This window comes from Psammomys obesus, unplaced genomic scaffold, assembly GCF_907164565.1.
Source record: "Psammomys obesus unplaced genomic scaffold, mPsaObe1.curated_primary_1811, whole genome shotgun sequence".
In the NCBI taxonomy this organism is placed as follows: domain Eukaryota; kingdom Metazoa; phylum Chordata; class Mammalia; order Rodentia; family Muridae; genus Psammomys; species Psammomys obesus.
Genome location: NW_026585504.1, coordinates 15,997,081 through 16,018,246, shown reverse-complemented (window position 1 = coordinate 16,018,246; position 21,166 = coordinate 15,997,081). Strand labels below are relative to the sequence as shown.

The window sequence follows — 21,166 nt, the reverse complement described above, 5'->3', positions numbered from 1 at the left end:
ACCGGCCTTGCTTAACCCTCACCCCATCCCCAACCGGCCCACTAGCTCCCCACCTCCCTTTGAAGGTAGGGATGTCACTTACTGAGCTCTTCGGGTCTTGGGAGAAGATAAAACTATTGACGTGAGCCACAGCTACAATGTAGAGGATGGGGCACCAGCGTGGGCGGAGCGCCCCGGTGACCAGGGCCCGGAAGTAGAGCTGAAGGAGAGCCAGGCTGTCCTCAGCAGGTTCTGTGTAGCGCTCCAGGGGCACGGGCAGCTGCGATGGAGGGAGAGGACATGCTGAGGGCCAGGGTGGAGATGTGCAGCTGAGCCTGAGCATCCAAGGATGCGTAAAGCCCTGGGTTTCATTCTCAGCGCACGTGGGTGTGCTGACACACGAAGTACTGATCTTTTTTACTTTTTCTTTTAAAGATTTATTATGTATGCAGTGTTCTGCCTGCACACCAGAAGAGGGCACCAGATCTCATTATAGATGGTTGTGGACCACCATGTGGGTGCTGGGAATTGAACTCAAGGACTTTTGGAAGAGTAGCCGGTGTGCTTCACCTCTGAGCCATTTCTCCAGCCCCTGTGCCGATTTCTTAAAGAGTATTTTTTCATACGTTATTTAACGTACATGCAAGTTTTGCCTTCATGTGCGTCTGCACCACAGGAGCTGGTGCTTGAGGAGGTGGCGAGCCTCTGCGTGGGTGCTGGGAATCAGCCCTGGCCCTTTCAACAACGAGCGTGCGTAATCACGGAGCCAACTCTCCAGTCACCTTCTTAAGAGTATGTAATGTCGGCAAATATGATGTAAGGTTAAATGAAACAATTCATTATGCAGTAATTCCAATTTTATAAAAATATACAAGCATACAAAAGAGACTGGAAAAAATAGAAGTTAAAACGATTGTGGCTGAGCTGGGAGTGGAAGCCCACCGTTTCTGAGCTCACACAGAAGGCTAAGGCAGGGGAACTGAAAGACTGAGTCAGCCTGGGTTACACAGGAAGACACTGTCTCAAAAACTTGAGACAGGTGAGACAGGGTCTTTATGTAGCTCTGGCTCTGAACTTCTGTGTAAACTGGGCTGGCCTCAGAGTCAGACACTCACCTGCCTCTGCCTCCTAACGTGCTGCAATTAAAGGTGTACACCTCACCTGGCTCCAAAACTTTTAAAAATAAACACATTATTATGTGTAACTATAAACCTTTTTAAACTTTTTTCAGTTTATGCTTTAGGTGTGTCTGTGTGTGACATGCACATCTGTGGGCAGGTGTGCATGCTCATGCGGCGGCAGAACTGGAGGACACTGGATCCCCTGTTCTGCTTCCCTGCCTTACTCCTTTCAGACAGTCTCATCCAATATGGAGCTGGAGCGGCATCCAGCGAGCACTGTTAGCTGAGCTACAATCCTTAGCACCTGTTGCTGTGGAGACAGTGTCTGCTCTGGAGCCTAGACCAGACTAGAACTCTCTATGGTTGTCCTTGAACAAAAGGCAGGTGGATCTTTGTGTGTCCGAGGCCAGCCTGGTCTACAGTTAGTTCCAAGACAGCCAAAGCTACACAGAGAAACCCTGTCTCGAAAAACCAACAAAACAAAACCACCCCCCTAAAAAAGAAAAAAACCCAGAAGTATGACTTTGTTTTTTGGTCTTAGCATATTTTTTTGCCTTGACTATAGTTTATAAGCAGAAGTCAAACCTTGTTAATAACATGAATCCCTACCAGGCGATAGTGACACAGGCCTGTAATCCCAGCACTCAGGAGGCAGAAGAAGATGGATCTCTGTGAGTTCCAGGCCAGCCTGGTCTCCAGAAAGAATTCCAGGAGAGCCAGCCAGCCAGGGCTACACAGAGAAATCCTGTTTCAAAGTCAAAAACAAAGTACTACTACCACTAATAATAATATGAATATCTACTCTCTGGCGCACACATGGTAAAAACCCTTCTAATCTCTACCATCTTGATACCTTCAAAGAGGTAATGAGGACCTGAGGCCCACCAAAGCTCCACACTGCTCAGGACTGCCTCTAGTGTCCCGTTCACAGGTCCTAAGCAGGCCTCAATAGGCTGAGAACGTACCTGAGTCAGAGGCAGGCCAAGTGCACGCAAGACTCCCACGTGCTCCCCAAAGAGGGCAAGGCGCAAAGTGACACTGAACCGGCGCTGCAGAGGAAGGAGGACCAGAGCTCCAAATAAGTGGTCTCCAAAAGAGACAGCCTCGAAGTGGTCTAAGAAGCTGGCATAGAGGTCAGGAAAAGAGGACAGGCCAGGGAGCGGGCAGTCCAGGTTGAGGCTTGGCAAGACTTGGGGCCGACAGAGCCTTGCCAAAAGAGCCGTCACCAGATGCTGGATGGGAGTCTCTCGAAACAGCTCGCTGTCCACCAGGAACATACACATGAGCCGTGCCAGGCGGGCAGCCAGAGGCACAGCCCAGAGGGCTTCAGGGCGCCAGCTCTCCAGAACTAGCACCCACTGTAGGACACGCATGGCGATGCCCAGAGTGTCAGCAGCAGGCAGCCCAGAGGCAGTATCTGTAGCCTGGTGGTAGAGCTGTATCAAAGGCTGGAAAGGCCAGTCAGTGGGCAGCAGTGGCTCCTTAGGCACAGGCAATAGCAGGCTTGAGACTCGCAGTAGCTCCCCACGGTACAGGGCTTGGGAGGTCAGCAGACTGGCTCGGGCTGGGGAACAGTGGGCCAGGTAGCAGCTGCGGATGCTGGGGAGATCTTGGCAAGCTTGAGCTAGGAGAGAGCCTCGTCTACACTGAGGGTCCCCACTGTTCCCTAATGACAGTCCATCGGAGAAGTCAGCCGCCTCTGGACCCCCTGATGCATTTTCCCTGTAACAGGATCCAAAAGCCAAAACTGAGGGCTGGAACTATAGCACCCACACAGCTGTCCCAGTTCTCAAGGGTTTCAAGGTCAGTCCTGGGCCTTTCTGCTTCCCTCACAGCCTTTCACTGCACTGTATTGCAAGAGAGTTAGAAGATGGAACAGGGGGCAAACTGACTTAAGCTTCTGTGCTTTGTGCTCCAGCTGTGCTGGGATTAAGGTATGTTCCACCCAACTCTTTCTTTCCCATTTATTTACTTATTTACTTACTTACACATTTATTTACGTATTTATCTTTGAGGCAATTCCATTCTCATGTAGCCCAGGCTAACCTAGAACTTGGCAGATAGCTACCTCCCAAGTGCTGGGATGATAGGTGTGTAACACCATACCAGGAGCCCTTAAGTCAGAGCCAGATGTGCCAAGCAGGAGATTCACTGTTCAACCACATCCCTAGTTTATGTAACTATTTTTTTTTTTTTTACCACTGTCATACTATGAAGTCTTATCACTCTCAGATGGGATGAAGATTAGTAGCCTCATCTTTACTTTATGAGAGAATATCAAATTAAGTGTAACATGTGAAGGAAAGAGACTAAAACCCAGGTTTCCTGGCTCTAAGATGCTGTTTTGTTAACAGAATTTAGCAGTATCCAAAAGTGCCAACCCCCTGAAGCCTGACACCCCTAGACTTACGGCAGGAACTCCAGCCGGAACACACAGCTCAGCAGCAGCTCCTGGGCGAGGTATTCACTTCCAGGCAGCAGCCGGCTCAGCAGGACCAAAGCCATGGCATGGTAGAGAGCGGTACTGGTGGCTGGCTCTGGCTGCGATGTTGCCTAGGGAGGAAAGACAGGGAGGTAGGCAGTGCAAAGAAGACAGCATGGAGAGCACAAGGCAGAGAAGCAGAGAAGAGCGAGGGAATAGGCAGAAAGACGGAAGATATAAACCAGGGAATAGAGCTAACACAGAGCTTGCATGGCGAGTAGAAAGAGCACGGGCAGCAGAGGGCAGGAGGGGCCACAGGGCGTGGCTGAGCCTGCAGACAGGGACCCACCGCTTTCTGGGCCAGGGCGAGCACCAGGTACTGCAGGTGGTACTCATGGCGCAGGGCCCAGGCTGAGAAGGGTGTGAGCTGTGGGGCAGGTGCAGGAGCCACACACTGGAGAGTATAGTTCTGGAGTCCTGGGGCAGTCAGCACAGTGGCCAGCTGAGGAAACACGTTTGTTTAGATCCAGAAACTGACACTGAAGTGTTCTAGGGCTCCCCAGATTGCTGCCCCCTCCCAGCCACCTAGAAAAATCAGGCCTCCCTTCTCTGGACCCCCCCCCCCCCCCCGCCCTTACCTCTGCTACCTTATCCCCAAGCCTGGCTTCTAAACAGGCACCCAAGGCTTACCTGCCCACAAAGCCCCTTGTGGATCCGGGCCAGAATGTTGATGAGAGAGAGGAGGGCAGTGAGGAATGGGAAGGGTGAGGCTGAGCCAGCCACACTAAGAGAGGGCCGACCTCCTGCACAGCCCAGTGACGCAAGGCTCGGGAGAGCTTCAGGGGCAGCAGCACAGGACAGTGGATTGCAGAGCGGGGAGCAGTGCCTGCAGGGAGAATGCAGATGCTCAGGGTATTCTGGTTTGCTGAGTGCAAGCCAGGACTTGGCTGTGTAGACCAGTTCCTCAGAGTTCAGGGTTGCTCCCTGCTGGGAAGCTGGGTTTCTTCAGGCCCCTGAAGGGCCACATCCTGGGATAGATAGGGGAGACAGACCCAGGAGCCTCTCAGGAGAGGAACTACCTCCACCCCACATACCCCCAGCTGCCTACACAGAACATACCTTAAGGAATCCCACAGACTGCCCAGAGAAGGATGTCTCAGCAGAGGCAGCAGGAACTCATCCAACAAGTGCTCCATGTCCTGAAGCCAATCTTCTGGGCACAGGCTTGACTGGAGGACCAAGGGGTTCACTGAGCTGATGGGCCAAAACACCCATATTCCTAGCCTTATATATCCAGACTAGTCCTACCATGCTAAGGGTCTCAAACAAAAATCTGTTTGGATGCTTCCACAGCCTGACCTTTCTTAAAGAGAGAGAGCCCTGAGCTTGCTTTAATGCACGACATCTAGGGTGCATGAGGAGCACAGACGAAAGCTGAGCTGCTCTTGGGCTCTCTGGTCCCATCAACATGGTTCTTGAAAGCTCCAATGGGAAACAGCAGTAGAAGAGACAGACATGAAAGGTGAGGGTAGGGCTCAGTAGAGAATCAACTGTCCTGTGTGAGGCTCTGGATTCCACTCAATACCACATCCACACACCTACATCCAAAGCCACAGAAAGGGCAGTGGGAGGAAAGGTGCCAGCAGAGAAGAAGTGGAGGAGTAGGAGGAACAGGACAAAGTGAGCATGGTTCAGACAAAGGAAGGCTACACTCACCTGCTGGCTCCAGGCCTGATAGTAGGCGCCCAGGAACAGAAGGCAGGCACTGGGCACTGGGCCCAGGGCATTCCACACATCAGGTCTGGGCAGAAACTTCAGGGTCTGCTTTAGACATGGCTCGACCAGTGGCTTAAGTCCAGATACCTGTGTCCAGGTGACTGAGGAAGGGATGGCCGACACACAGGACTCAGCAGAGCCACTGCAGGAGTGCCAAAGAGGTGAAAGTAAGGATCTGGCTGCCTGACTCCCCTAAACTCCAACCACCTTCCCAGTGGAGGAGGGTCCCCATATGTCCTGGGGTGGCTACTGGGCATGCCTGCTGGCAGGCGTGGAGCCGGCCTACCTAGTGGGTTTGGGATGTGTGTTGCCAGCTGCCAGTGTCAGCTGGGTAAGAAGAGTGAGCAGAGAGGCCATCCGCTGCATGGACAGGGGCTGTGGGGGACGAGTGTTGAGCTCTGCAGGCAGTGTCTGCAAGGCCCGCATGAGCACTGGGTACAGCTCCCTGGGAAAAAACAACTGGTCTTCACTGTATGAAGAGAGACCAAGATGAAGGCACGAAGCATAGTCCTGCCAGGAGCTTCAGTCTGGTGAAAGGGGAGGAGGAGGGAGAAAGGCCCAGGAAAGAGACACTCATGCAAGGCCAGGTCCTGGAAAGGGAGAAGGCTGCAAACCTTCAAGGGTGGCCCCAGTGGGGAACAGACTCTGATTTCCCCAGGACACTAGTGCTTCTGACAAAGAATGCAGCTATTCTCTCTTGCTCAGTTACCTCACACCTAGCCGAAACCCCCTCACCATTGGCCTCCCTTCCTTGGGACTGTGAACAAAGCTGAGGAAAAGTAAACGCAGAATGGCAGGGCGGTATGAGAAGGCTATCTCTGCCTCTCCTCACCTGTAAAGGTCACCACCCTGGCCATAGGAAGCGGCCACAGCCCACAGACGGAAGGCCTCAGTGCTCAGCGTCTCTGCCTCCTCAGGCGGCAAGGCCAGTTCCTGTGGGACTTCAGCAATGAATCTGCACAGACGGCTCCTGATGTCAAAGCTGCTCAGCTGGAGAGGAGAAGGTGTGGGCATCAGGGTCATCCGGTTCTCTTGGAAATGGGCTCAAGCTGCTCCTCTTCTAAGTCTCTGTGATGCCACAGAGCCTGTGGCTCTGGGCAGGGGTGAAAGAACTTTGGCCCCCTCCTTCGTCTTTTTTTTTTCTTTAGCACTTATTTGGGGCTACAGGCACTCATATGTCAGAACATGCATACGGAAATCAGATGAAACTTGAGTCATTTTCCTCCTTTTTCCGTGTGGGTTCCAGAGACTGAACTCAGGTTATCAGGCTTGGCAGCAAGCACTTTTACCTGCTGAGCCACCTCACCGGCCAGTGCTCCTTCCTGGTATCTGGTATCTGGTAGGTACTTTTTCTACTCTGCTATAGGTGATAAGTGCCTGTCTGTATGCAGCAACTTTGGACAGGCTGGGGTCAGGGAGCCCTCCCCACATCATGACCCAGGTGACCAGGTGTCTGCCTGCTGGCTTCTGTTGAATTTCTAAGCAACTGGACCAGAGAGGAGGAGGAGGATTGAGGTAGCTATCCAGAGTTCTGGGGTCATGCTTCATCCAGCCCAAACCAGCCCTGTCTTATGCCCTCCATCTCTTGCCCTGTGTCCTGCTTACCAGCCGGGCAGCAATATTCCTCCCGGTGGAAGCCAGGACTCTCAGCAGTTTCATGGCAGCAGCACAAGGTACTTTGGATAGACTGGGAGTAGGCCCCACCCCAATGGGGGCCCAACTGGTCGGCAGGAACTCTTGGACTACGGTCTCTATTAGCCGAGGACACTCCAGAACCTGTGGGAGACAGAGACGAGCAAGATGAGGTCCACCGTCTGAGCACAGACCACAGGCTTATTATGCCTATAATCTCAGTACTCAGGAAGCTGAGTAGGATTTCCACAAGTTTCAGGCCAGCCTAAGCTATACAGTGAGCTCTAGGCCAGCCTGAGCTATAATAAGACCCTATCTCAAAACAACAGCACAACAAAAAGAAAAAAGAAAAGAAAAACATAAAACAAGAAAAAGGTTTGTCCATTCATTGCCCTCTCTTCCTTCTTACCCTTGTGGCTGACTCCAGGGAATGCCGGGCCAAGCGGATAAGCACAGCTAGGATATCAAGGACGACAGAGGGTCCGGGGCAGGTCACCTCCAGCACATAGCGAAGGCGAGGCAGCAGGTTGGTAGCCAGGAGCCCCTAGGACTCAGAAAGAAATCCATTGCCACATAAGGGGGACACCCAGGTCTTGGTGACCTCTCCCGCCCAACAAAGGTCTCCTGACCTTGACCTGCCCTCTAGGTCAAGGGTGGGAACAAAGATTGCCCTCTACCTTGATGACATCATGTCTGGCCAGGACAGGGGGAGGGCGGTTTCCTTCCTCAGGCGTCTTCTTCTTTGCCTTTTCTGTTGTGGGTTCTTCATCCTCACCTTCATCCTCTTTGTCCTCCTGGCTGGGCATCAGAGGGAACACCGAAGCTCCATGATACCAAGAGAAGGTGCTGTCAAGGAGCTCCTGCCAGAGCACGGGAACAGAGGTGGGAAGAGACAGAAAGGCAAAAATGGTTCTGGAATAAAGGAACTTCCTCTCTGACACACACAAACAGCAGGGAGGCAAGGCTCCTGGGCTGTGGCCTTTAGAAGTGGATGACACCTGGCCCCCTATTCTCCATTCTGCCTGCAAAGCCTGGGCAAAGGGCATGCCCAGAATGAGGAGCAGAGCCCTGCCACCTCAGAACCCATTCCTGTCCCCAACACACCTCATCTCCAGGAGCTACGAGCAGAGTACGAAGAGCCCGGACAGCTGCTGCGATGACACCGTCCACCCTGTCATCCAGAGAGAAGCGCAGCAGGAAGAGGAAACCAGCATCCAAGAGGAGGTGCAAGATACTGCCCACCAGGCGGTCCCCAAACTCACCAGCCTGGGCCTTGGGGACAGGAGGATTAAACTTTGTTGAAGAAGCAGAAGTTGTATAGAACCTTTGCTGACCCATGAGGCTGCATTTGCCTCATTCCTAGTCAGACCCACAGTAAAAGGGAAAAGTCTAAGATCAAGGGGTGAGGGATGGGGCAGGGCTAGGACCAGACCAGCAGTGCACTTACCCTGCCGATGATCTGGGACAACACATGCAATGCAAGTGCTCTCTGCTGGGACACCTGGCTGCGGGTCAGGTGGAACAGCTCCTGTAGAGAGTACCCTGCTCTCTGATGCAGGGACAAAAAGTCAGAAGCAATCAAGACACAGGGCAGTGTGTCCTAAATACCCAAGAAGGTGTCAAGGAAAAGGTAAGATAAACAAATGATAACCTGCTCTCCTTGTAGCCTCAAGCTGAGAGAGGATACAGGACACAACACAGCAAAGGTGGCATAAAGCAAACAGGGATAGAGTGGCTCATGTTTAATTTCCAGTCACAGGCCAGGTGTGGAAGAGGAACCCAGTCTCGGTGCTTGGGTACAGCCTCAGTGGCCAGCATGGAATAGGGTACAGACATTCTTTGGAGTGAGCTACGTTAGGCTGTGAAAACACGGGTACCACGTGGCAGCATCAGCAGAGTAGTACAGAGGAGCAAAGGAGGCAAAGCTTGAGGGTCTATGGACTGTCCTGCCAACATGAGGAACTAGAACATTATTGTGTGAGCAAAGGAGAGCTGGGAAAGTTTCCAAAATAAAGGATGGCTTGAGTTAGGCCAGAAGAAATCAGGATGGCAGCCCATGAGGGAGGAGGGAATGGCCTGAGGGAAAGCACGCAAGGCCTGGCTGTCGAGTTCCAGAACACAGTAGAAAGAACAGCATTTTGACTCTGAGAAATTGAGTAACAGCAAGACCATGAGCTGGAACAGGACACACCGGAGGACAAAGGCAGCTGACCAGAGCTCTTTTTACTGCACAGTTGTTAAACACTTCCAAGAGATGCCCAGTTTTCCTTGTCCCATGCCTTACCTCCGCCTCTTCTCCATGGTGATGCAGGCCCAGATGGGTGGGCAGATCCACATCCGGTGCCAGGAGCTCTCCCTGAAGGCTGAATCGGGCCTGCATCCTCTAAGAGAAAGAAAAGACTAGGCTGGGTGCAGCAGGAGCTTCTCCAAACTCAATCACCTTCAATCTCAGGCCTTTTAGGATTAGGTCTGAGCTCTACCTGATTGGAAATAAGGCTTGTGTGGCTTTAGGACCAGGCAGCGTGATGGAAGAGAAGCTGAATGCTAAGAAGAGCTGTTTCTCAGGCCCCAGTTCTGGGGCAGAAGAGCAGCAGCCCCATCCCACCTGTTTCCCTCACCTCCTTGGTCTGCTGCTGCCGGAGCGGGGGCAGGTCCTGGGTCCAGTGGAGCTTCTCCAGCTCAACAGTGTCCATATGCAGCCACTCTTTGTGGGGGGTCACAGGCAGCTTTGGTGCTAGGGAGGGAGAAGCACAGTATTCCTCCAGGGCTCAGCTCCCAGGTCTGTAAGATCCCTACTGGTAGAAAGCAGCTGCCTCAGGCCCCCTGCACTGAACTCAGCAGCTCCCGCCCTGAGCTGTGGCTAACTGGTGTGGCTTCGGGGCTGGAACCCCTGGCAACTGGATGGCTGTTTCAACTATAGCAGACACAGCTGGCCCTGGCTCCACTCTCTGCTGACTCCAAAGATTTGCTTGGAGGAGGAGAAGAAAGGGAAGCAGAGGAAGGACAGAAAAGGAAGACAGGCATCACACGTCAAGGAAAGTCCAGCAGTCCACTCTTTGGTACCAGCCCTCTGAAGGAGCAAGGGGACAGGGACAAAGAGCAGACAGCTATGCTGCTCCAGTGGGCAGGATATGGAAACACCTCTACCATGGCCTCCTGTTCCTCACCCCGCCCCGCCCCCACTCAACCCGCCTGGCTGGCCCAGCCGTCCTCCAGGAGCAGGAAGCTCCGGCTGTCATAATTCAATTTCCCCTTTTGTTAATCCCTAATGGAATAATCTTGTTTCTGGGAAATGAGCGCTTCCACCGGCCTCTGCTTCTGGTCAGGCCTGTCCATAGTCCTGCAGACTCTTCTCCCCCTACCCTGGTCCTGCCACCACCCACCCCACAGAACACTGTAAGTGAAGGGAGAGCTGGGCAGCTGCAGCAGGAGATGGTCTGCCTGGGGAAGGAGCCTTAGTCACACCTTGCTGGGTCTTTGGGTGGGGGAGAAGCAGTGGCAAGAGGACAAGAAACCAGAAGTGTGTGCAGGAAGATGCGCTCCAGCAAGTGAGGACAATCTGGGCCAATTGAAAGGACTAACCAAGATTAACATTCCATGTCCAAGGGCAGTCCAGCGTGTCTCTTCTCCATCAGCCAGGCCAAGGACAAAGGACATTTTTTTCCTACCTTTTTTTTTCAGTTATTTATTTTGTGTATGAGGAGAGGGGTGTGTATATGTGTACAAGTGCAGGCGTGTGCGTGTGTGCTATGTGTGTGGGAGTCAGAAAACAACAGGCGGGAGCTGCTCTGTCTTCTACCACGCAGGCCTCAGGGGCCTAAGTCAGGCGGTCAGGCTTGGAGCATGCACCTGGATTCTCTTGAGTCATCTCATTAGCCCACTCCCCTCTTTCATAGCTGCGGCTGTCTTAGAACTTGACATGTAGACGCCAGGCTGGCCTCAAACTGACAGACATTGCCTAACTCTGCCTCTCAAGGGTGCTGGACTTAAAGGGCTACAGCACCACAGCTGGCTCTTTCCTTTCTACTCTTACCCACCAAAAGATGCATCTCTCCTCCAAACCTGGGGCTCCGGGCTCTAGCTCGTCCTCCTTGCTGGGCTCACTGGTAGAGGTTGACATGATGGGCTCTTCCTTAGTGACAGGAACTGAGGGTCTTTCCGGCCTCTGCTCCTTAGAGGCCTCTGTTCCTGTTTGCTCCCAGGCACGGCTATGAGATCTCAAGAAGGCAACCAAGCTGGGGTCTAGGGGTAAAGGTGGAGAGAGAATAAGAAGCAGGATGGGCACTCCCCAGCCTCCTATACACCTGACCCCTGATGAAGCTCCCCATCTCTGAGTGCAAAGGTCAAGACAAATTACTTCCCCATCTTGGCCCAGGCCCCCTGTGTTCTTCTATGGCTCTTTAATGTACTGGCAGCCCAACCTGCCCCTGGGCCTGACTATCCCCCACGCCCTTGCCCCCAGAGTCCTCTGGCCCACACCCTGTGTCTGAACCTCTGCCAACAGGTCAGAAGTCTGAAGTGGCTGTGGGAGAAAATAAGTGACTGGAGCCAAAAGGAAAGCGCTTAGCCAAACAGTTTCTTTCATTTTCTCTCAGGTTGTATACACATTGACTAAAAATTGAATACGTATCACACAAGCACTCCATATAGAGTGGGGAACAAGACTGAGTAGAAGCAAGGGGTGGCAGAGCACACTACCGTATGGACCACAGAGCGTACATGGTTTCACTAGAGGACACAGCGTGGCTTAATAAAGCATGGCATGAGCTACACCAGGTAGCATAGCAATACATAATGGGGCCGGCGTGGCTAGACCCGTCAGAAGCACTGAATCTTGAATTTAATCCTCTGTGTGTCTCAATCCAATCTGTAGGACTAGATGCTTAAAGTCCTTTCTGGCATGTCCAAGGCTCCGGGTTCCTGCGGTAGCACCGGGACCCCCACCCCATTAATCCATTCTATTGTCCTCAGCAGCTATGGGACTTGTGGAGAAGTTCTTACATTTCTGAGTCTCATATGTTTTCCTTTGAGGATCTTGTACTGGGGCATGGAGAGGTACTATGTGGAGGACAGAGAACAGCTCAGTGGAACCAGTGCTCTTCCACTTTACATGGGTTCTAGGAATCCCACTCTGGCCATGAGCCTGCTCACAAACAGTTCCCCACTGAGCCATCTCATAAGTGTCAAGTTTTATGTTCTTGAAGAAGGGTCTCCCAGAGCCAGGATGGCCTAAAACTAGCCATGAAGCTAAGCAGGGACTCTGGTCTTTCCTCCTCTACTTCCTAAGTGCTGGGGTTAAAGGCCATGGACCACCCTGAGCAGCAGAGCCTGGTTTGTTTTTCATTAGTAAATACCATAATTACTAATTAAGTTAATACCATGTCTCTCCCAGGAGTAGAGGAACAGTTTAAAGACAAAAAATGCATGAAAGTATTCAGCACATAGCTCATCAATCTCCAGTGCCACTAAATAAGTAAATAGTCCAGACATGTCTGCCCTGTACTTGTATACCTTAGTGGCTCACTGCTTCCCTCAACTCCTTTAGGGGCTAGGGTTGGTTCCGTGGTAGGGCACTTGCCTAGAATATGTGAGGACTAGAGTTCAATCCTAGCTACGCACACACACACACGCACACGCACGCACACGCACACACGGCACAGCCCAGCACTCATGGTAGGTCTTCCCTGCAAGTGGCAGCCCCTGCTTAGCTTGCTCCTAGCAAGAAGGCCTAGCATCCATACCAAGCTGAGCCAGTAACTGCTGCTGCTCCTTCAGGATTTCCTCAGGATCCATGGCTTGCAGTCTTGCTACGTTCTCTTCATGGATGGTCTGGACTTCCTGCTCAGCCGCCTGGCTCCTGAGCCCCTTCCCTGTGATCAGATTTGGTCTATGGAAGCCATGGCTACTCCCTGGAAGCTGGCTGTCCTTGTCCCTGGAGGAGGGTGTCTCACAGGGCACAGCACCTGAAAGAAGTGCACAATCACGTTTATTGCTCTGCCCTCTCAGCTCTACCTAGACCCTCTGGCCTCTTCAGTAAGGCGGCTAGCCCCAGAGACCAGCGATCAACCTGAGGGGGCGATCAACCTGAGGCAGCCCCCTCGAGCTGGGATCACACGTAGTTAAGCCGCCTGACACAAGAACTAGCAATCAAATTAGGGCCCTCTTCGGGAGCAGTACTCAGTCTTCACCTGAGCCCTCTCTCCAGCCCAGGGCCTTGGCTTTCAATACTGTCGATGAGGTAGTTTTCAAGGATGAGTGGCAGCATTAATGACTCACCCTCCCTTAGCAGTTTGTATCTGAAATCAATTAAAAGCATGCTGGGGGGAGCTGGAGAGATGGCTCAGGGGCTAAGAGCACTTGGCACTTGCTCTTCTTGCAGAGGTCCCAGGCTTAGTTCTGATCACTGACATGGTGACTCACAACCATCCAAAACTCCAGTTCCAGGGGATCCCAGGCCCTTTTCTGACCTCAGAGAGCACCATGCATGCTCACGATACACCTACATGTGTAGGCAGAACACAGCACACATAAAATAAAACTAAAGAAATCTAAACAATTTTTATTTGCATTAGGTTGTTTTGGTTTTTTTGTTTTTTTTTTTCCAGTTTGTTTTTGTTTTGTTTTGCCTGAGACAGGGTTTCTTTGTATAGCCTTAGCTATCCTGGACTCACTTTATAGACCAGGCTGGCCTCAGATTCACAGAGATCCACCTGCCTCTGCCTCCTGAGTGCTGGGATTACAGGTGTGTGCTGCTACACCCAGAAAAAAAAAAAAAAAAAAAAAAAAATTTTTAAATTTTGGTATATTGATACAAATTCAAGTTTATTTATTTATTTATTTTGTATAGTGTTTTGTTTACATGTACTCCTGCTCACCAGTAGAAGGCATCAGATCTCACCATAGGTGGTTGTGAGCCACCATGTGGTTGCTGGGAATTGAACTCAGGACCTTTGGTAAAACAGCCAGTGCTCTTCACCTCTGAGCCATCACTCCAGCCCCAGCAAAAAAAATTGTAAAGAAAGACTAAATAAATAAGTGTACCTTTGAGAGGTCGGGGACAGAGCGCAGCTGCATATCCTTGCCAGCATACCCGAAGCCCTGAGTTTGCGCCCTATAACCACATACACAGGGCACGATGGCACAAGTCTGCATTGCCAGCAGTGCAGAGGCAATTTTTAAGTCATGCTCCACTGAGCTCTGGGTTCGAGGCCAGACTGGCAATACACTAGAGCTTGTTTCAGCCGGCTCCACCACCACCAAAAAAGAAACGTTTGTAAGAGACAGAGGAGAGCAAGCTCAAGCAGTTCTAGCGCAGCAGCACTCACCCTCCGGTGGATCTAGGTTGGGGACAACATGCTCAGCTGAGGAGACCCTGTTTTCTGCGACTCTCCTTGCTGCGATCTCTTGGGCAAAGATGCTCCTCTTCCCTGACGGTGCAAGTTTCGCCTAGCGGGCAAAGGGAAAATGAGAAAACCCCACATTGTTGATGTTAATTACCTGCTCTTCCTTAGCTCTGGAACGACAAAAGAAAAGAAACTTTCCCAGAGAAAGCACAACTTCTGGGATGGGATGGTAAACATCGAAACCCCAGCACTCTGGAGGTACAGGCAGAAAGCAGTTCAAGACGCTCTCTGCTACTCAGGAGGTTTGAAGCCGGCACACGAGAAATGAGACCTAGTGTAAAAGGGAGGGAGGAAGAGGAAGAAAGAGAGAGAGAGGGCCAGCAATATGGCTTAGTAAGGGTACTTGAAGCCTGACAACATGGGCTCGTCCCATGGGACCCACATGTTGGAAGGAGAGCACTGACTCTTACAGGTTTTCTTCTGATTCCATGCTCAGGTCTGAGCATACTCATGCATGCACACGCACAAGCAAACACACACACATATATAAAAGTATATGCTCTGTAAGCATGAGGAATTGCGCTTGAATCCCTATAACACGTGTAAGACTGGGTACAATTAGCATGTATCTGTAGTCCCAAACTTTCTAAAGCAAGACGGGAGACAGAAAAAAAGAATCCCTGGAAATTAAAAGGCCATCTACGGCTAAGGGTGGTGGTGCACGCCTTCAATCCCAGCACTCCAGAGGCAGAGGCAGGAGGATCTCTGTGAATCTGAGGCCAGTCTGGTCTACAGAGTGACTTTCTAAGGCTACGTAGAGAGACCTTGTCTCAAAAAACAAAACAAAAACCATAGGTCATCTAACCTGACATACGAAGTGGTGAACAACAAAGAGGTACTATTTTAAAGAAGGTAGAAGGCAGGAAATGACACCTGAGGTGACCTTCTGCCCTCTAAAACTCACACATACAAACTTGTGCCCACACATCACACACACATATACAGACACACACCAAAAGAAGGAGGGAGAAGGTAGGACCTCAACTGTGGGAAGAGCTCAGGGTGCATCTCCTGCCCAGCATGGGGAAGCACTGGATTCAACTCCCAGCACTGCAAACAAAACAAAACAAAACATACAACAAAACAAAAACCAACAACAGGGCCGGAGAGATGGCTCAGAGGTTAAGAGCACTTGCTGTTCTTCCAAAGGTCCCGAGTTCAATTCCCAGCAACCACATGGTGGCTCACAACCATCTCTACTGTAATCTGGTGCCCTCTTCTGGTTTATAGGTACACATGCAGGCAGAATATTATAGACTGTATAAATAATAAATAAATAAATGTTTAAAAAAAAACAACCCAACAACAAAAAAAGCAATTCCAAGACTTGGGAAGGATGAGGCAAAGACATTTTTGTGAGTCTGAGGCAGCCTCCTATCCAGTCTCAAAAAAAAAAAAAAAGGGGGGGGTGGAGTGGGGAGGGGCTGGACAGATGGCTCACTTGCTTTTCTTGTAGAAAACTTGAGTTTGAGTACTAGTCCCCACAAATTGCCTCACAAACACTCATTAACTTCCATTCCAGGGGATCAGAAACCCTCTTCTGACCTCCATGGGCACCAGGCATGCAACATGGTGCACATACATCATGCAGGCGAAACACTCATCCAAAGAAAAACAAAATATTAAAAAAGACTGGAGAGATGGCTCAGCAGCTAAGATCACTTGCTGCTTATTCTTCCAGAGGACCTAAATTCAGTCTGCAGCACCATCATCGGAGAGCTCACAGGCACCTGTAACTCCAGCTCCAAGGGAACTCTTTTCTGGCTTCTGCAGGCACCAGCATTCACATGTACCTACCCATACATAGATACATATACATGGTTTTTAAATCTTTAAAAAAATAAAATAAAAGGTTTTGTTGTCACTACCCAAAGTAACTTCCTAGGGAAGATGCACTCTTCGAGCCTCTCATTCCCTAAGCGCCACCTGTGCTGGGCTGGACGGCTTCCTGTCAACTGGACACAAGCTAGAGCCATCTGAAAGGAGAATCAGCTCTAAGGCATTCTATCCTTGTTGTTTTGCCAGACAGGGTTTCTCTGGAGAGCTCTGGGTGTCCTGGAATTCACGCTGCAGACCAGGCTGGCCTCAGACTCAGGGATCCACCTGCCTCTGCCTCCTGAGTGCTGGGATTAAAGGCGTGCCCAACCACTGCCTGGTTTTAAGGTATTTTCTTAATTAGTGATTGATGGGAGGGCCGAGCCTGCTGTGGGTGGTGCCATCCCTGGCCTGGTGGTCCTGGGTTCTATAAGAAAGCAGGCTGAGTAAGCTGTGAGGAGTAAGCCAGTAAGCAGCACCCCTTCAGGGCCTGTGCAGCAGCTTCTGCCTACAGGTTTCTGCCCTGCTGGAGCTCGTGTCCCGATGAAAGTGTAACTGAAATAAACCCATTCATCTCCAAATTGCTTTTGGTCATGGTGTTTCGTGGCAGCAACAGAAATCCTGACTAAGGCTTGACCTCAGGTGACTTCTGCTTACCTGTCTGTCCTGTGAGCGATGGAACACAGGGGGGAAGGCGACACCACTGGGCACAGGGAGAGTCACGGTGACTGAACTTGTATCTCGTTCCTGTGACAACAGAACACGAAGTAATGAAGACGCACAGGATTCTCCAGGCTGAATCCTCTCCCTCATTCCAGGGGCTCATGAACCCATGTTGGATCCAGTCTGGGTGCTGCTAACCTAGCCCCAACCTGACTGTGGAGTGTCCAAGTCTGCAGCACCCTCCACCAAACCCCCCCCCCAGGTGTGGGGCCTTCCCCCACCAGCTGGGCTGACACGTACAATAATCTTAGACAAGACAGCAGTGATGTGCTGATCATGTCTATTCAGACTCTCTTCAGGGTCTTCATCAGGAGGCAGGGGGTGGGCAGGGTTGGGTTTAGCTCTCTTTGCAGGGGCTGGAACCAGGGCTGGGGGCAAATCTGGGAGATCTGAAAGAAAAAGAATCCAGATGTTGAGGATATTCACACTTTCCTAAGGAAATATCAGGGAAAGAACAGAAGACAGCTGCTCTGGGCCCAGGCTCAAGCTGTGTTATCTTGGGTCTGACATTTAACTTCTCTGAACTTCTTTATCTACATAATGGAGCTGCGGGGCTGGGTGTGGCGGTGCACACCTGGTATCCCAATATTTGCAGAGCTTAGGCAGAAGGTGGTCACAAGTTCAAAGTCAGTTTGTGCTCAATAGTGAGTTCCAAGCAAGCTAGTGTCACAGAGAGAGAGCCTTTCTCACAAACAAAATAGAATACTTAAAAACAAAAACAAAAACAAACTTTTTTTTTCAGCAACAGAGGTTATGGCTGGAGCAGAATTCGGCCAGCTCAGAATAAAAGTGGGGTCCCTCAGGCCAACCCCCCTCTCCTCGAGACCACGCCCACAGGAACTCACTGTCCAGTTGCACCACGTCCCGACGGCCCTGCCCCGCAAGCTGGTCTGGATGGGTATCGCCGCGCCTTCTACCTCCTTTCACCAGCTGCACCGCTGGCGCTGCACCAGCCTGGAGGAACTGGGTCTGGAAGCGCAGTAGGTCCACCTCAGACTCCCCAGGCTTTGGTCTGGACAGCATGGTGACACTGGAGCTGTAACCTCTGTATGAGTCCTTCCAGCACTGCTGAGAACCCCTCTCATTCACCCCTGAAAGCAATGAAACAACGGCCTTTCTAACTGAACACTAAGTATCGATCTTTCTCATGGGTTAGTGTGACCTCATCCTCATTGCCACTTCCTTCTCTTTCGGTCCTCCTTGGAGGACAATCTAGTAAAATTAGTTATAGCCAAGGTAAGGGTGTTGTGGATATAAAAAGGTTTCTGTCTTAATCCCAGGTGTGGGATGTGGGACTGATCCAGATGGTCCACAGCAGCAATCTATTTGCCTCATGCGGGCTCTGAGAGGAGCTCTTTGTCAGCTGCAGATAGTTTAAATCTGAGGACTCTGGAGAGGGAATAGATGCCAGAGCCTAGAGAGTGTGGAGGAGCTCCGAGGAAGAGCAAGGCGGCTGCTGCTTCCCCCTTGCAGCTCCTGGTTGCTGTTGCTGCAGTGAGACAGGAAGCTGGAGATTCCTGAGATGAGGACTGCACCGGCTCCGAGGACCCTGACGACCCTAACCAGCAGGAAGCAGCTGAGAGAACTGTGCCCCTTTCCCACTGACCCCTCCCCTCTCCTAGCTGGTGTTGGAAGGGATTGGGGTGCAGTAGGGAGAAAGATGTAAGAAATGTAAATAAAAGAGCTTTTAAAAATTACGCCAACACAAGGGTGTTAGCACAAGTCTGGAACCCCAGCGCTTGGGAGTGAAGGCAAGAGGGTAAAGAGTTCCGGGTTATCGTTGGCTGTACTGTAAGTTCAAAAGCCAGTCTGAGATCCATAAAACTCTGTGCCAAAAAACAAACAAGGGCCATGCACAATGGTGCACAAATTTAATTCCAGTACTTGGGAGGCAGAGGCAGGTGGATCTCTGTGAGTCTGAGGCCAACCTGGTCTACCTAGTGAGTTCCAGGACAGCCAGGGTTACACAGTGAGACCATGTCTGAAAAACAAAACAACCACCAAAAAGTATAGCCAAATTAGGTTGTTTACAATCTATGGGTGACAAAACTCTCAAAAATTTCTCAGATTACATGATGTTGGTAGCGACCTTTTATATGTACTAAAAAGCCACTGAACTGTACACTTTAAACAGATATATTCACCAGGCAGGGTGGCACATGTCTTTAGGGTGGCAAAAGCTAGTGGATCTCTGTGAATCTGAGGCAACCTTGGTCTCCACAGATACTGTCAAAAACAATAAACAAATAAATCAACAGGAGCTCAAAGGCTCAACCACTTGCTGCCGAGACTGGCAACCTGAATCTAATTCCCAACCCACAGGGTGAAGAGAGAGAACCAGGCCCTGAAAACTGCCGTCTGACCTCCACAAGCACAGTGTGGCATGTGTGCCGCCCCTCCACAAAATACATAAACAAATAATGTAATAAAATGTAAAAATCTGGCCCACGGGAGAGCCCAGGGAGGCAACATCTTCCAAAGGCTGAGACCAGGAAGAGGCAGGAAGAGACAAGACAGAGAGGTCTGAAGAGTGACAGAGAGGTCTGAAGTGTAACAGAGACAATATACTTCCTCACTCTCCAACCCTATGCAGGAGCAGATGTAATAACTAGAATTACTACACCAGTAGAGAAAATATCCCTATCACAAGAGCTAAAGGGGGCAGAAATGTCAAAATAATCACAAGCATGTAACTTAAGGAATAGTACCGAAAGTGAGCTGTGACTGGAGATGCCTGGAACCCTAGCACTCAAGAGGTTAAAGAAGGATTGAGAGTCCCAAGACAGTTTGTGCTACAATATAGCAAGATAAAAAACAATGTTACCACTAAAAACGCTTTCGGGAGTTTACTTTGGGCAGAGGAGTGTACAAAAAGACTATAATAATCAGCTCACAGGCAGCTGAGACAGAATAGCTGAATTCAAGGCCAACCCACAGAGCTACATAGTTCTAAGTCACTATGAGACACGTGTGTGCGTGTGTGTTCAGGTGTAGGTCAGTGGCAGGGTGCCTCCTAGCATGCCTAATTTCATGCCATTAAACACAAACAAACACGCGGCTGTTATGGGTAGTTTAGCAGTGTTAGAAATCAATAAGCCAGCTGGGCGCCGTGGCCCATGCCTGTAACCCTAGCACTCTGGAAGGGAGAGGCAGGCGGGTCTACAAAGTGAGTCAAGGACAGCCAAGGCTACATAGAGAAACCTATCTCAAAAACCCAAAAAAGAAAAAAAAAAAAAAAAATCAGCAACTCAGAAATCAAGTATCAACTCCACTACTTACTAGTGTAAAGCAAATTATTTAAGCTATCCCGAAAGCAGTTTCAAGACGGTAAAGTGCACAGGCCTGGGCCACCCATAATCCTAGCTCTTGGGAAGGGGAAGGAGGATAAGGAGTTTCGAGTCACTCTGGGATACATGAAACCTTTCAAAACAACAACAGCGAAAGATTATCTCACGCAACGTGCCTACCACAGTACCTGTTATATAAATAAACCTCAGTGAATGAAAACAGCTAGTTCCGTGCTAGGTAAAGAAGCAAATGTACTCTCCTACAACCTCCCCCGGGGGGGGGGGGGGGTTGTCTAAAATCAATTTGTCCTACAAGTTACACCCCGAACTAAAATAAGGATGATTCCTACAGATTACCTCTGAGGCGAAAGAAAACTAACAATGGATCTACTGGGTTTTCGAACTGCCCCTTACATTGCAGCGTATACCTCGACGACACAACTCGTCCCGAGACTGCGCCTAAGGTTTCAGATAAAGCCTCCCGGACCACCCCCGTCGGCCACCAAGAGCCTGCTCGGGCGGCTCTAAATGAAGGGGTGTGTAGCCGGAGGTCTGTGCAACACAGGGGCCTCGGCCACTTCTCTGCAGAGATTCCTAAGCAAGTTATGACAAAGCAATCCGACACCTTGCTCCTGGGTCCTCCGCCCGAGCCGCCCGCGGGTGAGCCTGAGGACAAGCGGGTCCCTGCAACCAGCCACCTACTCGAACGAGGAGCCCCTGGGCGCCGCCATCTTGCCCGCGCGGAGCGGCACTTCCGCCGCCACTGGCGTCCAGCTTCCGCAGAGCAGCCCCGCCTGCCGCGCTCGGGCTCGGACGCGGTCACTCTGAGGCTCCCTGCCCTGGGTCGTCCTTCTGAGCCCCAGGCGTCTCACAGACCTGCACAGATTCTCGGGACACGGGGGTTTGGTGTACTGCAGACCCAGGCCTTCCCACACACAGCACCACTGGCAGAGGCACAAACTAGCACGCCCTTCTCCGCTCACCGCCGTGCTCAACCGCATCCCACAC

General features: G+C 51.0%; 1 protein-coding gene across 2 annotated transcripts in view; it reads right to left on the bottom strand.

The window, feature by feature from the left end:
- Rpap1 (RNA polymerase II associated protein 1) overlaps positions 1–20,894 on the bottom strand; it is a 21,676-nt gene extending 782 nt beyond the window's left edge. The window contains exons 1-23 of one of the 2 annotated variants that reach the window (XM_055593720.1): positions 20,861–20,894; positions 17,717–17,962; positions 17,112–17,260; positions 16,806–16,895; positions 14,256–14,376; positions 12,672–12,893; positions 10,993–11,172; positions 9,549–9,664; positions 9,215–9,313; positions 8,378–8,479; positions 8,035–8,202; positions 7,608–7,790; positions 7,340–7,474; positions 6,904–7,074; positions 6,131–6,288; positions 5,585–5,743; positions 5,239–5,440; positions 4,642–4,751; positions 4,213–4,408; positions 3,872–4,024; positions 3,511–3,653; positions 2,066–2,822; positions 83–259 (exon numbers count right to left, since the gene is read on the bottom strand). In XM_055593720.1, the coding sequence (XP_055449695.1) occupies positions 83–259; positions 2,066–2,822; positions 3,511–3,653; positions 3,872–4,024; positions 4,213–4,408; positions 4,642–4,751; positions 5,239–5,440; positions 5,585–5,743; positions 6,131–6,288; positions 6,904–7,074; positions 7,340–7,474; positions 7,608–7,790; positions 8,035–8,202; positions 8,378–8,479; positions 9,215–9,313; positions 9,549–9,664; positions 10,993–11,172; positions 12,672–12,893; positions 14,256–14,376; positions 16,806–16,895; positions 17,112–17,260; positions 17,717–17,894 (3,969 nt within the window). In that variant the 5' untranslated portion in view covers positions 17,895–17,962; positions 20,861–20,894. The other variant, XM_055593792.1, reaches the window with a different exon arrangement.
- Between the last annotated feature and the right edge of the window lie 272 nt (positions 20,895–21,166).